This window comes from Dendrobates tinctorius, unplaced genomic scaffold (genome assembly GCF_039654945.1).
Source record: "Dendrobates tinctorius isolate UK_male_01 unplaced genomic scaffold, ASM3965494v1 ptg000143l, whole genome shotgun sequence".
Lineage (NCBI taxonomy): Eukaryota > Metazoa > Chordata > Amphibia > Anura > Dendrobatidae > Dendrobates > Dendrobates tinctorius.
The window spans coordinates 25,141,810-25,158,070 of record NW_027361810.1 but is presented as its reverse complement, the minus strand read 5'-3'; the positions used below and the strand labels follow the sequence as shown (position 1 = coordinate 25,158,070).

At 40.0% G+C, this 16,261-nt stretch overlaps 1 protein-coding gene across 1 annotated transcript in view; it reads left to right on the top strand.

Annotated features, from left to right (window-relative positions):
* Window positions 1-16,261, top strand: part of NEB (nebulin) — a 166,873-nt gene that overhangs the window by 92,625 nt on the left and 57,987 nt on the right. Inside the window, exons 80-105 of the mRNA XM_073545254.1 lie at window positions 852-956; window positions 1,036-1,143; window positions 2,530-2,841; window positions 2,924-3,028; window positions 3,803-3,907; window positions 5,376-5,480; window positions 6,014-6,121; window positions 6,213-6,326; window positions 7,098-7,295; window positions 7,399-7,503; window positions 8,017-8,121; window positions 8,202-8,306; window positions 8,397-8,504; window positions 8,593-8,706; window positions 8,932-9,129; window positions 9,229-9,333; window positions 9,431-9,535; window positions 10,516-10,623; window positions 11,315-11,422; window positions 11,677-11,784; window positions 14,187-14,291; window positions 14,382-14,486; window positions 14,588-14,686; window positions 14,775-14,885; window positions 15,906-16,010; window positions 16,107-16,211. Coding sequence (XP_073401355.1) covers window positions 852-956; window positions 1,036-1,143; window positions 2,530-2,841; window positions 2,924-3,028; window positions 3,803-3,907; window positions 5,376-5,480; window positions 6,014-6,121; window positions 6,213-6,326; window positions 7,098-7,295; window positions 7,399-7,503; window positions 8,017-8,121; window positions 8,202-8,306; window positions 8,397-8,504; window positions 8,593-8,706; window positions 8,932-9,129; window positions 9,229-9,333; window positions 9,431-9,535; window positions 10,516-10,623; window positions 11,315-11,422; window positions 11,677-11,784; window positions 14,187-14,291; window positions 14,382-14,486; window positions 14,588-14,686; window positions 14,775-14,885; window positions 15,906-16,010; window positions 16,107-16,211 — 3,159 coding nt within the window. The remainder of the gene's footprint in view (window positions 1-851; window positions 957-1,035; window positions 1,144-2,529; window positions 2,842-2,923; window positions 3,029-3,802; window positions 3,908-5,375; window positions 5,481-6,013; window positions 6,122-6,212; window positions 6,327-7,097; window positions 7,296-7,398; window positions 7,504-8,016; window positions 8,122-8,201; window positions 8,307-8,396; window positions 8,505-8,592; window positions 8,707-8,931; window positions 9,130-9,228; window positions 9,334-9,430; window positions 9,536-10,515; window positions 10,624-11,314; window positions 11,423-11,676; window positions 11,785-14,186; window positions 14,292-14,381; window positions 14,487-14,587; window positions 14,687-14,774; window positions 14,886-15,905; window positions 16,011-16,106; window positions 16,212-16,261) is intronic.

The window sequence follows — 16,261 nt, the reverse complement described above, 5'->3', positions numbered from 1 at the left end:
ACCCTTCCTCATCTAACCCCATCTCCTTACTCTGATCTCACCAACCCTTCCCAGATAACGCCATCTCTTTACTCTGATCTCACTAACCCTTCCCCAGATAACCCCATCTCCTAACTATAATCTCACCAACCCTTCCCAGATAACCCCATCTCCTTACTCTGATCTCACCAACCCTTCCCAGATAACCCCATCTCTTTACTCTGATCTCACTAACCCTTCCCCAGATAACCCCATCTCCTTACTCTGATCTCACCAACCCTTCCCAGATAACCCCATCTCCTTACTCTGATCTCACCAACCCTTCCCAGATAACCCCATCTCCTTACTCTGATCTCACCAACCCTTCCCAGATAACCCCATCTCCTTACTCTGATCTCACCAACCCTTCCTCATCTAACCCCATCTCCTTACTACAATCTCAGCAACCCTTCCCATCTCCTTACTATAATCTCACCAACCCTTCCCCAGATAACCCCATCTCCTTACTCTGATCTCACAAACCCTTCCCACGATAACCCCATCTCTTTACTCTGATCTCACCAACCCTTCCCAGATAACCCCATCTCCTTACTATAATCTCACCAACCCGTCCCTAGTTAACCCCATCCCTAAACTTTGATCTCAGCAGTCCTCCCTAATATTCCCATTTACTTACTTGATTTTCGCCAGTCTTCCCCAGATAACCCAATCCCACCTTCAATCCGTTTGTTCTCACTATACTTCTCTCTTTTTGCTATACCTAAAACATTACATTAGACAGATTTGCAAGTTGTGGTTTCAGTCTATAACTTTAGGTTGCACCAGTTTGTAAATTATCCAGTTTTACTTACCAAGTGTGGATTTCTTTTCAGATTAAGTATCACGAAGCTTGGAACAACATTAAGACAAAATACACAGCACTGACCGATACTCCGCTACTGATAACTGCAAAAGAGGCGGCCAAGAACGTCAATAATGTACGAGTTAATCTTTCTATCTATCTAATTTCAGATCACAGCTAAAATAGTTTTCATAATTTATTTCCTTCTATTCTAGAAATTGTACACAGAAGGCTGGGACAACATTAAGGCAACTGGTTACCTATTACCCCATGATGCAGTACAAATAGCACATGCCAAAAAAAGCAGCATTGCTCAGAGCGAGGTAATCCCTTCCCGTGCCTCTTCAATATGTGCAGTATTACTGACCATCAAGCACAAGTTATGGAATAAAAGTGTCAGAATAATTATCAGCCATTTTTACGTGCATTGCATTATGGAGATCCATGTAGAAATTAGTCTATAGACTGTTTTTCTGGGCAAAATTGAAAAATTTTGAACATTACATGTTATTTTCATTTATGCATTTACTTGTTCTTCATGCCTAGATTCAGGTTAGTGAGGCTCACACCTATGGGACTAAGACTTCATATAATCCTTATTGCAACCACATATAGCAGAGGGGACCACGAGTGCAAGAAGCCCTCGCCTTAGGATTGTCAAAAATAGCCATTGCTTTACATACCTTTCCTCCTTCCCACAAAAGCTCATTAGGCCACATATATATCACAAAAAGAGCACCTTGTAACAGGTACTGACTGGGGCTGAAATTCAGCCCTGGCATTTGAAATCATACAGGCCCATGCTGTCCCCGTCCCCGAGCATCAGATGGGATATATTAGCCTGGATGGAGGAAAGCAAGATTTATTACCAGACCAATATTTCTAATGATACCCGTGGACTGGGGTAAGTGACGGAATCCGCGACTGTGCTCCTTCACATCTCATAACAGTATGGTTGTCTTGAGAATACGGATTCTGTTAACTACACAGCAGACAAGGCGGCCCACGACCAGACAGGCCCTTCTGTCATTTGCCAGAATTGCCATATGGCCAGTCCGGCCCTGCCTTGTAAACTGTAAGCTACAATTAGTTTACAGTCTAAAAGTGAATGGCTGGGAAGAAACCAAAAGCCAGTGGTGTCATTTGAAGTTTGTGAACCCCAATGCAAAGTCTCCAACAGGGCCCCTCTTTAATAGTATTAATTTTATGATATTGGACGAAGAGACCGTTTGGGCCCGACTAGGGTAATTGGCTACATAGTTGCCCCCCACCCCCGCCAAAACCTCTTTTGCACCCATAGGACCAACATTTGTCCCAATTAGGGTGTAAAGTTTTGGAAGACAAGCCTAGGCAGGTAGGAAGGGTTTGTAGTGGTCGCTCTGGGGTAAATGGTTTGGTTTGTGATCTCCTCCTTTAAATTCGACCATGATATTTACTACTTGCAGGGGTGACCTGCATGAGAGGTCCTCTTAGGAATAATAAAAAAATGGATCCTTCTCCTGGTTTTCAATCACATCACACTCCAACAGTAAGAAAAAGTCCTTTTGGCAAAAAGAAGGATATATTGATCGTAAGGCTCCTCCACCACCCATAGTGAGACAATAGGCTAAGGGAGACGGTGCCTCTTCACCATATTATTGTATCTGAAAATGTATGCTACTGCAATACTTAACCTCTTAATTTAGATTCTTGATATATTTTTTTTTTAGCTGAAGTACAAAGCTGAACACATCAAACAGAGAGGTCACTACGTTGGTGTTCCAAATGCTGATGCCGATCCCAAACTAAAATGGTTCAAACACGCGAACCTGATCCAGAATGATAGAGAATACAAAAAGATTTATGAGAAGAGCAAGTCGAAAATCCATATTCCTCATGACATGGTATCACTCGAAACAGCCAAGCAAGGACAGAGCTTGGCCAGCGGTATTGACTACCGTCATTACCTTCACCAGTGGACATGCCACCCTGACCAGAACGACTGCATACAAGCCAGGAAGGCTTATGACCTGCAGAGTGATGTGAGTTATGAAGGCTTTCTTAAACATTTTATTTTGCCCTTTATTCCTTAACAATTACTTATCACATCGTTTCTTACTCTAGAGTGTCTACAAATCTGACCTGGAATGGATTCGTGGTTGCGGATGGGTTCCATTAGACTCCGTAGAGCACCAGAAAGTGAGGAAAGCACAAGAACTGGTTAATGAGGTGCGTATGAATGGTTACAGTGGATCCTGTGTTATAGTAGTTTACATATGATCCACCTTTCACAATAGCTGATGTCACAGCTCACCTCTTCCTCCTCCTGTGCAATTGCTGATAACACTTCTATATACAGTAGATAATACAAGATCCACCATCCACCATAGATCATGTCTCAGCTCACCTCCTCCTCCTGTACACCTCTATATACCATAGATAAATCGGGCCCTCTACTCATAATAACTGATGTCACAGCCCACCTCCTCCTCCTTTAGAATTAACATTGCCCAGATTAGTGCATGCTCAGATAAGACTTCTATACAAATAAATAAGGTCTAAGTCAGTGTATTGATGCTAATGTCCATGTGAAGAATAAGAAGTACGAGTCTAATATTAGGCTTAGTGGACAGTGTGAAAATGGATTTTTAATATAGGTATTAATATGAAAAATACAATATCAATATAACACAATCAAAATGTAATTAACACCAAAACCTGTTTTAAACAATAGGTTAATTTTGATGACATCCCTTTTTAAAGCAAGCCTCCCGATCAAATATTAGGGTCAGGGTCAGTAATGACCAAGGCAAGACCTTTAGTTACCCCATCATTTTAAACGCTGATTCGAACCCCATAACATATAATGTCATTACAGCAATACTTTCTGACTGTAATTACTAGTAAAATTATAGATTGTAGCTCACCGTATGTAGTCATTATGGTTTATAGTTGTCTTTTTTGTTTTTATTTTATTTTTGTGGTTTTTTTTTCTCACTGTAGAGACATTATAAGAAGGACGCGCAATCCAACTTTTCAAATTTCACCCATGTGGTGGACCCACCATACGTTGTGCTCGCCAAAATGAATGCCATCAACCAAAGTGATGTGAGTAATTTTTTTGTATTATATTATTTACTATTTTCATGGTTTTTGTTTATATGTTGCCAAAATATGACATGGCCGATTCCTAGTGATTTAAAAGTGTACTGTATGCTTTAAGAATGCAATGATAAATTCATCCATAGGCTCACTTGTTTAAAAAATATATGGTTTTTTTCATAGCAATTTGCTTGATAAATAAGACCCAGAATGAATACACGTTAAACAGTTTTACATATCTATCTATCTAAAAAAAGAAAAAATGGAACAGCACTTCTAGTAAATGGGTGCCAGGCCTCCCAGCAATTAATCCATATACGGTACTTGCCAATAATCAAAAAAAAAAATAGGAAGTAGCACTCCAAAACTTTCTCAGTTAAGGTGGACTTTATTAGATCCACATGGCATGGCGACGAAAGCCTTTCTCAAGCAGCGTTTTGAAGCCGAAGCGTCGCCATGCCATGTGGATCTAATAAAGTCCACCTTAACTGAGAAAGTTCTGGAGTGCTACTTCCTATTTTTTTTTTTTTATTATTGGCAAGTATATTGGCTAATTGCTGGGAGGCCTGGCACTCATTTACTAGAAGTGCTGTTCCACTTTTTTCTATCTATCTATCTATCTATCTATCTATCTATCTATCTATCTATCTGTCTATCTATCTATTTATTATCTATCAATTTATCTGTCTAACCTATATTTTACTTCTTTCCATGATCTAATCTATCTAATATGTATCTACAGTATCTATCTAATAACTATTTATCTCAGATTAATTGATATAATATCTATCCATCTATGCATCTATAATATCTGCTTATCTAGTATCAATCTAATTATCTATCTAAACTATCTTTTGCTCCTTTATAGCATTTAATCGAACATTAATCTATCTATCTATCTATCCATCCATCCATCTATTATCTATCTATCATCTTTCTAATTATCAATATATAACATATATCTGTCAATCTATATAATAACTATTTATCTCCAATCAATTGATCTATCTATCTATAATATGAACTTATCTGTTGTCAGTCTATCTAATTATCTATCTAACCTATCTTTTGCTTCTTTGTAGTATCTAATATGTACAGTTTCTCCTGTTTCTATCTATCTATCTATCTATCTATCTATCTATCTATCTATCTATCCATCCCATATCTATCTATCTATCTATCTATCCATCCATCTATTATCTCTCTCTATCCATCCATCTATTCTCTCTCTCTATCTATCTATCTATCCCATATCTATCTATCTATCTATCTATCTATCTATCTATCTATCTATCTATCTATCTATCTATCTATCCCATATCTATCTATCTATCTCATATCTATCTATCCCATATCTATCTATCTATCTATCTATCTATCTATCTATCTATCTATCTATCCAATATCTGTTTGTTTCATATATAATATTTCTGTATGTACCTAATTTATTATTCCAATCTCTTTTTCTCTGTAGCTGAAATATAAAGAAACCTTCAATTTAGAGAAAGGCCATTACATTGGTTCCCCGGACACTCCTCAGCTCTCACACTCTAGAGAGATGTCCAAGCTGACCAGCGATGTAAGTACTATAATGACGGATAGAACTGTGCTCTTCTGTATAAATGCTGGAGAATAATTAATACCGTTCTTCCAAACTACAGATAAACAAACCTACTTTTCTTCTCTTCCCATTGCATTATGCGATGTTTCACTGATCTGACCGTGTTCCTCATTTTTACATTTTTTTTTTATTATTGTGTCTTGTATTATTGTGTTAATATTACCCAATCATATTTTCTCACTCGATGACATTTTTGAGAAGTTTTGAGTGCGGTATTCCAAATTTCTTTTTGTAAATTCTTTAATTTTATTTTTGGAGAAAGCTTTCATTACAAAAGATAATAGTATATTGTGAACTTTTTAAACTTTGTAATTTAATTTTCAAACAACCATCACTTTTTACTTGTGCTTGCTTAACAGGTGTCACCTAAGGTTTTTTTTTGTATAAACCTCCATTTTTCTTTCTTTAGTATAAAGGATTGACATTTTCAATAAATAACTGAGTTGAAAAAAACGTATTATCTGTTTGTTGGGTTTTTTTTTGCTCCTTAGAAACTGTACAAGGATTCATGGGATAGCACTAAAGCATTGGGCTACCAACTGGATGCCAGCTACATACCCATAGTCGGTGCCAAACACGCTAAGCTTGTTTCTAGTGACGTAAGTTTCACATTACAGATGTATCTCACATCTTATTATCATGTCAGACGCATGTAAAATACCAAATACATGTGTCAACTTTGGTTCACAGGTAAAATACAAAGAGCATTATGAGAAGGAAAAAGGTCACTATCTTGCTGGTTCCCAGGTTGGAGATTTCCCTAGTGTTGTGCATTCTTTGGCTTTCCAGAAGATGAAGAGCGTGGTAAGATCGAAGAGGGGTTTTTTTTTTCATGTTTTGAAACTTTTGGAACTTCATTGAATCCCACACTTTGCACATCAATTCTTTTCCATTGATGGCAACTCAGCCAAGACATATAGGCATATTATTATTTAATGGCCTTCGGCTTGATCTCAAGCCATGGCAACTGGATGGATGAACGATCTGTAGAAAGATCGATCTTGTGCAGACAACAAGACCAAGATCAATATTCCAAGTAACATTTTTAACAACGTCCTGTCCAAGAAATGCCAGCAGATTCTTAGAGACATTGAGTCTTGCGACTATCTCCATGAATGGACTTGTCTACCTGACGAGCAGGAGGTCATTCACAGAAAAAAGGCCGACGAGATCTTGAGCCATGTATGTAGCACAACCGTTTCTTCCATGTACCGATGTGTGGTAGAATATAAGTCACCCATATGGTATATGGTAAAATGGATGGTGTCATTCAAAACTACAACACATCCCATAGAAAGCACGTCCTCATATGGCCAGAAAAAAAAAGCCTATAGGCATATTAATGTTATGTTACGGCCTTTGGCTCGATCTCGAGCTATGGCGATTTGATGGATGAACGATCTGTAGGAAGATCGATCTTGTACACATCTAGATAAGTCCACCAGGGTCTTCTCCGCCGTTATCTTGATAGTATCAAATAGCCAGTAATTAATGTGCCTCTGACTTTTCAACGATTTTAGTTCTTTCGGAGTTTTCATACTTTATTACTGATATATAAATATTTTGCATTATTAGCTGGCCTACAAGAAGAATTACGAAGACAATAAGACCAAGATCAATATTCCAAGTGACATGCTTAACAACGTCCTGGCCAAGAAATGCCAGCAGATCCTAAGTGACATTGAATATCGCCACTATCTCCATGAATGGACATGTCTACCTGACGAGCAGAAGGTCATTCACGCCAAAAAGGCCAACGAGATCTTGAGCGATGTATGTAGCAAAATTTTTAACATTCCAATATTTTTGTTAACGTTTCAAAAAATATATACCTGTCTGTTTTTATTAATTTTGGTTTTTAATATTTTCTTTGTAGGTACTCTACAAGGAAGACCTAACATGGCTCAAGGGCATTGGCTGTTATGTGTGGGACACTCCAGAAATCTTACTTGCTAAGAATTCCTATAATCTTCAGAGTCAAGTAGGTCATACCTTCGGGTTGTAGCTTTTATATGAACGGGGTTGTCCAGGACTTACATATTGATCTAAGATATACTTTGGGCATGTGCAAATGACTGTAAATTTTGTAATCTGAGAGAATCAGTCGATTATGCAAATCATACTCTGATCAAAGTTTGATCGGATTCTCTCAGATGAGGAGAATATGGAGAAAAAAATATCTCCATCTTCTCCATTCTCCTGATGTCATCTGAGTGCAATCCTATGATTTCCACGACCTGCATAATTGAGTGTGATCTGAATATCAGATCCAACTTGGGCCTGCAGCGATTTTGTCATCGTACCCGTTTGGTCCAAGGAAAAAACCTCACATGTGCACGGCCCCATAGAGTAACATTCGTCCAAGTGCAATCCGATGTTTTGTTGGATTGCTCTCATACCGAAAATACGACCATCTGCACGAGCCCTTAGTATAGGTCATTAACATCAGATCTTATATCACGGTCTTTGCACTTTTTAAAAAATTTATTTTCAGGTCAAGTACACCAGTGCCGGTAAAGAAAACTTTAAGAACTACAGCGTTGTCACTGATACCCCAGTGTACGTCACGGCAGTCCAAAGCGCCATCAATGCCAGTGATGTGAGTATCCGATTATCGGAAATTCATTGCTCTTCTCGCTGATCTACGATTCTCATGATCATCTTGTCTCTTCAATTCAGCTCAAGTACAAAGAGGATTTCAACAAGAACAAGGATAAGTACACAACAGTCTTGGAAACTGTAGATTACGATCGTACCCAGAATCTTAAGGATCTTTTCAGCAGTGTATGTACTCCTATATAATATGTGACATACGACAGATATATATGGATTTTATCGTTCAAGATAATTTATGAAATGTGTTTTAATCCTTAGAACTTGTACAAAAAATCCTGGGATACCATCAAAGCCACAAGCTACCAGCTGCCCCCGGACACAGTGGCCTTGGCCTTTGCTAAGCAGAACAAGCACATTGCCAGCACAGTAAGCATGAGTATCTGAAAGCAGGGACGTTAAAATGTGATATTCTCGAACATATATGTGATATAACGTCCACCATTGTCTCGTCTAGCTGAAATACCGCGAGGAATATGAGAAGTTTAAAGCGCTCTACACTTTACCAAGAGGTATTCAGGATGATCCCAACAGCGCAAGATGCATCCGAGTGGGCAAGCTTCCTCTGGATGTGAGTGTTGTCGAATTGGGTTTGGGGTTTATTAGATTTTCAAGGATCAACGCTGCTTTTTTTATGCACATCAAAGCTGGCCATAGGAATTAGATAAATAAAAGTTGACCAAACCCAACAATTTGGCAAGATCGGCTTTAAAGAGCTTCGGACATATTGTAAAAAAAAAAAAATTGACATAACTCCATGTAGTTGTCCATGTTTATCTGGATGTTTTCTTTGTAGCGTTTGTACCGGGAGAACTATGAAAAGAACAAAGCTAAGATTCACATCGCTCCAGATATGATGGATATCGTGTCCGCCCGGGAAACACAAAGTAAAGTCAGCGAGATAGACTACAGGAAGTACCTCCACGAATGGATCTGCCTACCTGACCTTCAGCTCTACGTCCATGCCCGCAAGGTCAACGACCAGTTGAGCGATGTGAGTACTGTTTAACCACCATTTCTAAATGGGTTACACTTTTTTTTTTTAACCAATTGATGGAGTCTTAACCCTTTCGTGGATCTTCTTCCATTGTAGATAGTCTACAAAGATGACCTCCATTGGTTGAAAGGAGTGGGCTGCTTTGTGTGGGATACACCCGAGATTCTACATGCCAAGCAAGCATACGACCTCCGCAGTGATGTAAGCGCCACAATAGACAGCATACTTTGTGAATATATATATATATATATATATATATATATATAATGAATACTAAGAAGCAAAATTATATTTCCAGTACAAATACAAAGCTAAAGCCGAGGAGATGAAGAAGAATTACTCCTCAGTGATGGAGACTCCAGTCTATGTTCAAGCTGTCACCAGTGGAAAGCAAAGCAGTGATGTAAGTGCACTTCCCATAGTCCTTCTCTGGGTGTTCCCGGACTCCCTACCACAGCGCTGGGAGTGGCTAAATAACATATAGCCACCAATTTATATATTACCCTTTGACAGACCCACTTTCTTTACCCTTTAAAGGAAAGCTCTCATCAGAAAATGACCTAATATTTAATAAATCAGGTGTTTGTATTAAATGTAATTTTTCAGTATTTCATCAATGTTTTTTTCCATGTCATAATCTGTGTTAAAAATGAAAACAGAAGTCCTGCGATTTTTAGATCAGCCACTGGGGAATTTTTAGACTTTAACTTCCTGTAATTTTGGGAAATTCACATGTACATTAGCCACAATTGTCAGATCCCAACCCAATCTTTTGTATTGAGGCATCTAATGTGTGTGTGAAAAGCTCATTGTACAGGAGGAAGAGTGGGTTTAGGGGTGGGATCACATGTTGTGATTGATACACAGCTGATAACACAGGATCTATTACCTGTCATTGTTATCCTACCTCTGATGATAAGGAAACTACCGAAAACTCTTTGTAAAAGGACAGGAAGTATGAGTCTAAAATAGCTCTAGTGGTTACTGTGAAAATTGAAAGTTAACAATTTTTTTTGTTTGGGTTTTTTTTTAGTGAAATTCATCATTTGAATGAAAAAATGGCCAACATTTATTTTTAAATGCATGTAACTAAAAAACTTGATTTAAAACAAATGGGTGATTTTCTAGTGCTAGCTTGTCCTTAATCTTTGTATTACCTCTCTATCATTTCAGCCTAAATAACTGTGTTTTGGCCTATATTAGGTTGGACTCGACTTATGTCTACCTTCAACCCTAAAAGCCATGAAACTATATTTGAGAGTAATATATGACTGTTATCAGATCATATACAATACTTGTTTTTTCTTTAGAAATTTTGAAGTTGCTATACTTTATATTTCCATTACACCATATGGAAAATGTAAAATGTTCTCTCTACCGCAGGTCGTGTATCGCTCTGATTATGAGCACAACATTAAAGGAACGGTCACATCAAGCACCGACACAATGGAGCTGGACAGAGCCAGCAATGCCAACAAGATACGCAGCGATGTACGTACAGTTCTAGGCTTTGTAGTTTCCTAGGGTAGAAATATATGCTGATATTACAGTGCATGGGTTTATAGGTAAAGATGTAAGATTTTAGATAACGTAGGAAGAAAGAAAGATGGAAATAAAGAAAGATGGAAAGGAAGATGGAAAGGAAGATGGAAAGAAAGATGGAAAGAAAGATGGAAAGGAAGATGGAAGATGGAAAGAGAGATGGATAAAAAGATGTATAGAAAGATGGAAAGGAAGATGGAAAGAAAGATGGAAAGAAAGATGGAAAGGAAGATGGAAAGAGAGATGGATAAAAAGATGTATAGAAAGATGGAAAGGAAGATGGAAACGAAGATGGGAAGAGATGTATAGAAAGATGGATAGAAAGATGGAAAGTGAGATGGATAGAAAGATGGAAAGAAAGATTGATAGAAAGATTGATAGAAAGTTGGAAAGAAAGAAACATGGGTAGAAAGTTGGATAGGAAGATGGAAAGAAAGTAAGATGTATAGATAGAAAGAAAGAAAGAAAGAAAGAAAGATGGATAGAAAGATAGATAGAAAGTAAAATGGATAGATGGGTAGAAAGTAACAGATATACAATATTTATATTCATGGATTGATGGATAAATATGAGATAGATAAATAGAACAGAGAGATATAAGATAGAAAGATTTAATAATGTTGTATATCCATTCTTATAGAGTCTGTATCGTGATGCTACTATCAAATCCCTACCTAAAGGTTACAGTCTTCCAAAGGACACGCCGTCACTCATACAAGCCAAGAAAGCTCAGCTGATCGGCAGCGATGTGAGTAGTAATGCTCCGTCTTACAGCAGTACCCCCTGCCCCACATACATACCGGTCCGATGCGGTGTTCATTTACATTGCAGATATGCTATATAATGTACTGACCATTATATGTTGTGCAATGTTCTGTTTTGTACCCTGCAATATTACTGGTGACTACTGTACCCTCTAATATAAAGCAAACTGAGCCCCCCGATTCTACGAAATGTATCAGTATTTTAAGCTTACTATTTTTCTCTTGTCAATTAACTCAGGTGAAGTATAAAGAAATATATGAACACGTGAAGGCCAAGGCTTACACTCTACCTCCGGATAACGTCAGCGCTGTCAACTTAAAGAAAGTGAATAATGTCATTAACGAGGTAAGTCATTTTTTTATTAAGTTTTTATCTAGTGTTTCAGTTGTGCCCGATTAGCACTTGTTGTAAGGTGTCTCTGTCAGAGGTCACCTGGCAGCTCTAAAAGGGCTATCACGAACAGGCTTGGCACAAGCTACTCTGTTTCCCACAACCCTAGAGTTGCTCTGGCTTTCACGCTTTAAACCTTATACAGGGATATGGACTTACACAGGGGTCCCTGGGTAAGGGCCACAGAGGCAGGTGCTGTTCGGTGGCGCACACTGGCAAAAAAGATAGGTAGCTGCATCAAAACCAAAAAGGCAGCAAAGGTACAAAATTGTTAGGAAGGGGAAGCATCAATGAACAAGCCGAGGTCAAAACAATAAAACACAAAACACAGAAGCAGAAACCACAAAGCTAATCCAGGAAAGCACAAAGCTATATCAGGCAGCTTCCAGCAGTAAGCTTGAAGCTTAAGTAGGATGTGGTGCTCTCCAATTGGCTGGAGCAGGTGGGTCACCCTCCCAGGGCTGTGGGGTACTTGGTACCGGGCCCGATGAGCTTCAATAGGAGATGTCACGGCAGCTGGGATCCGGCCCGTGGCCCTGGGTGCCCATTGTAAACAGGGGAAAGTTTATGAGTGATTCGTGACGCCATCTGTGGTGTTCGGCAATGTAGATGTAAGCCGACGCTGCAGACAGATCCTCTGGGACAGATGGTGTGGTGCAGCAATGATGTTATAGCCTTCCACAGGCAGGGCTGCAGTCCCAGGACAGAGTAGGTGAAGTGACACTTAGATGGTGTAGTGTCGGGCGCAGGGGATGTAGCAGTGCAGAGCGGGTTGGCGCAGGAATAAGTGGAGGACACCAGGGCATGTAGTTCCAAAGCTTTACTCACAGTCTGTTGCAGGTACAGATGCCCGCATCCGTGCCGTGTCCTACGGGTCAGGAGCTCAGCCTGCTTCCAGGCAAGATGAAGTGCTCCCTTCCAACACTCTGCCAACATATGTGCCTTTTCTGAACGTCTCCCTCTTAGCGCCTTTAAGTGAAGTACTCACAGTACTGAGTTACACTGGAGTTCCTCCTGTCAGATGTTCCTATGAACTCTACTTGTACAGCAGACAGCTGTAGCCTGCTTCGGGGACTCCTTACTACCTAGTCCCGGCTCACTCACGTTGCTGTTGTGTCCCCAAGTCTTGTGTGGGAATAAAGTGGTCACTACTTCTATGTCTGCTGCAGGACCATTAGTATCCATACAACCTCGGGGACCGGACCCCGGCCATGCGCTTAGAACTTGGGAAGGGTTCTCTCTTCCAACCCTGATCCTTAGTCCTCCTATTCTCCTTGCGTTCCATACTAATCCTTCTTTCCAATGGAGAATCAAGCTTCCTTTCTCTGTCTCTTTACTGTGCCAGCAGACCCAGATCACTGTGGCCTGCTGCAGCACATCCTTCTTCCATCTCTCTCCCGGGGATCTTCTCTTTCTCACTCTCTGTCCTTCTACATCCTCACTCACTGACTGAATGAAAGACTGACTCAACTCTTCCCGCTCTTTTATGTGAGCTAACTCCACCCACCTCCCAGCACGTTTCGTGTTCCAAGCAGGGAGCCACCAAGGGGTGCTATGCTACACTCCAAGCAGGGAGCCGCCGAAGGTGCTTTGCTAGAGTACTTTGTGGTGTGGGGTGCAGGTGTTGGAGTGTGGTCAGGTGTCTCCGCCTTACCTGGATGGTGGGGCACCACACCTCAGGAGGAGGTGCAGTACCTCTGTGGCGACTGAACCCTCAGGGGCGCCACACAGGGAGCTAATATCTTCATTTGGACAGCACACACACATGCAGACTGCCAGACTGGACGGCACTGCAAGTGCCAGCCACCCGAATCTAAGTGGCTGGACAGAGCCTTGTGCCATCCAGAGCTTCTGGTTCCAACGTCTCTTGTATCACCAGCACTATCTGCAGAATCAATATGGTGGTGCCTGGCAACAGATGCAGACGTCGCAGTAGCAGGTCCTGGTAGAGATGTGACACTTATTTTTATAGTTTTTATTAAAAAAGGGGTTAATCACTTTGGGGCCCCTGAAGTGAAGCTTATTAAAGAGTTTCTAATTGATCAAGCTTCCAACAATCAGCTGTAATATGAAGGGGAACTCAACTGTAAATGTTAAGTTTCCCTACAGCACTCCCACTGGAGAAATTAGGTATTACACATATCCTATTTAAACTAATAGGCTGCCATCATAACGGATGGACATGTTGGATCCTTCGGAGCACGAGATGGTGTTTCTGGCCATTTTCAGCCTTAAAATAGAGATAACAGTCCAGAATAGGGTGACCTGTTAGGGTGTTTAAAAATAGTTTTCAACTAAACAGATGAAACATGAAGGATTTTTCAACCCATTGTCAAATTCTCTTTCTTGTCTTTCAGAGGCTCTACAGACAGTTGTATCACAAGCAGAAGGATAAGATCCACACCACTCCAGATACCCCAGAAATCCGCCAAGTCAAAGCCACGCAGGACGCAATTAGTGATGTAAGCTTATAAAGCTTGAGATTTGCCGCCATTGTCTACGAATCTTCAGCTAACCCTGAACTCTTCATTTGTCCTTACCTTTTCTTTCAGCTGGTGTACAAATCTGACTACCACAAACTCCAAGGCCATATGATTTCCATGCCATATACTCCTCAGACCATTCACTGCCGCTATGTTGGAGAAATAACTAGCGATGTAAGTCATGTTCTCCTGGGAGGTCCTGGTCATCCCAATCATCATCCAAGCATGATTATCCATCCATTTCTCATCAATCAATGTCTAATTGTGTCTCTTAGAATAAGTACAAGGAAGACTTACAATGGCTGAAAGGCCTGGGTTGCTTCATGTACGACACCCCGGACATGGTGAGGGCGCGTGACCTCCGCAAACTATGGGTAGGTGGAAATTCTAAACATTATAGTCTCATTGTAATATTTCCACCATTGTAATCCTAACATACTGGTTTATATGTCGCCTTATCAGTCCCATTACCAGTACACCACACCAGCCAAGAAGATGTTGGATAAATACTCTGTGGTCTTGGATACACCAGAATACAGAACCGTACAGGAGCTGAAGACACATCTCAGCCAGGCAAGATCTTGATATTAGTAAAAGTGTGACTTTTGTCTTATGGTGAGGCTTAAAAACAATAGAACATCTATATGGAGTGCAAAGATAGAATTCCTAATTCCAATTATAGAGTAACTCAAATTGTTGCTAACATGCCAACTTCCTTAATTTGTTGTGATTGTTCCAATTTTTTTGAAAACAGTCCAGTCAAAAGGATGGTGTCTTGGGCCGAAAAGGGACTGGATTTGCACAAACCCATTCCACATATGGATTTTTCTAAATGGTATTAGAGAGGGATCTGGGGCAAGATTTAAGGACCCTAAATTGCCAACACCAACGTTGATAAGAACGTGGGTGTATATAGATACAATTACCTATCATGGTAGTAAACATTCTATACAAAACTCAGAACTACCTCATTACATTTTATTGTATGGCAGGACGTAATTATATATATGGTGGACCTTTTTGTAGATTTTTTTCACAGTGGGCTAAACATTTGAAGGTAAACATCTGCTTAAAGAGGACCTGTCACCAGGTGAAAAGTTGGCCACTTTTAGCTCTGATTTTAGTCCTGCTGCCCCCACGAGTATTGCACTTTTTGTTTTTTTCTAAATCCACCATATAGTTCTAGATATATGGGCCTCTTTATTTTGGGCAAGTTTTTGTGGCCCTTAGGATTAGGGACGTGGCTTACTTGGTCTTCTGGGGAATGCCTTTAGGCTAGCATAGGATCTTTTCAATTGCTCTTCTTGAATTTTTATTGGCTTAGCGTGGTTATCAAATTTCACCAAGTTCTAATAAAGTTAGAGCCTGTGGACATCATGTACGGTGGTCAGCTAATTTTTGTCCTTTACCGGGAAAGAGTATGATCCTCAGCAGCTTCCGCAAAGAAGCCGTAGCCTCAGTTTATAATGGGGTGGCCAAGATGAGACCTCCCCATTAATCTGCTACAGCTTCAAAACTTGAGGATAAACACATAAGTATCAAATAATTCGTATGGTTTTAATTAGCATAGATTTTGTATTATTTCTTCTTTAGTTTGTGTACCGGGCAGATGGCAACAAGCAAAAATCAATCTATACACCAGTTCTGGATACTCCTGACTTCATCAGAGCAAAGAAAGGCCAAGAATTGCAGAGCCAGGTAACAGATCAGGCTTTGGCGATATTGTAATGCTTTTACTATGTTGCAATCTTTAATATATATATCATTGTCATGTGATTCTGATTTACACCACAGTACCTGTACTCGGAGGTGGCAACCAAGCAACGAGCCCGCCACAATGCAGATGGACAGACTCCAGCCCTCAAATTGGCCAGACATGTGAAGGATTTGACCAGCGAGGTAAGAAATCAAAGCGGAAATATGATTTTATGGAACCATATTTAGTTCTC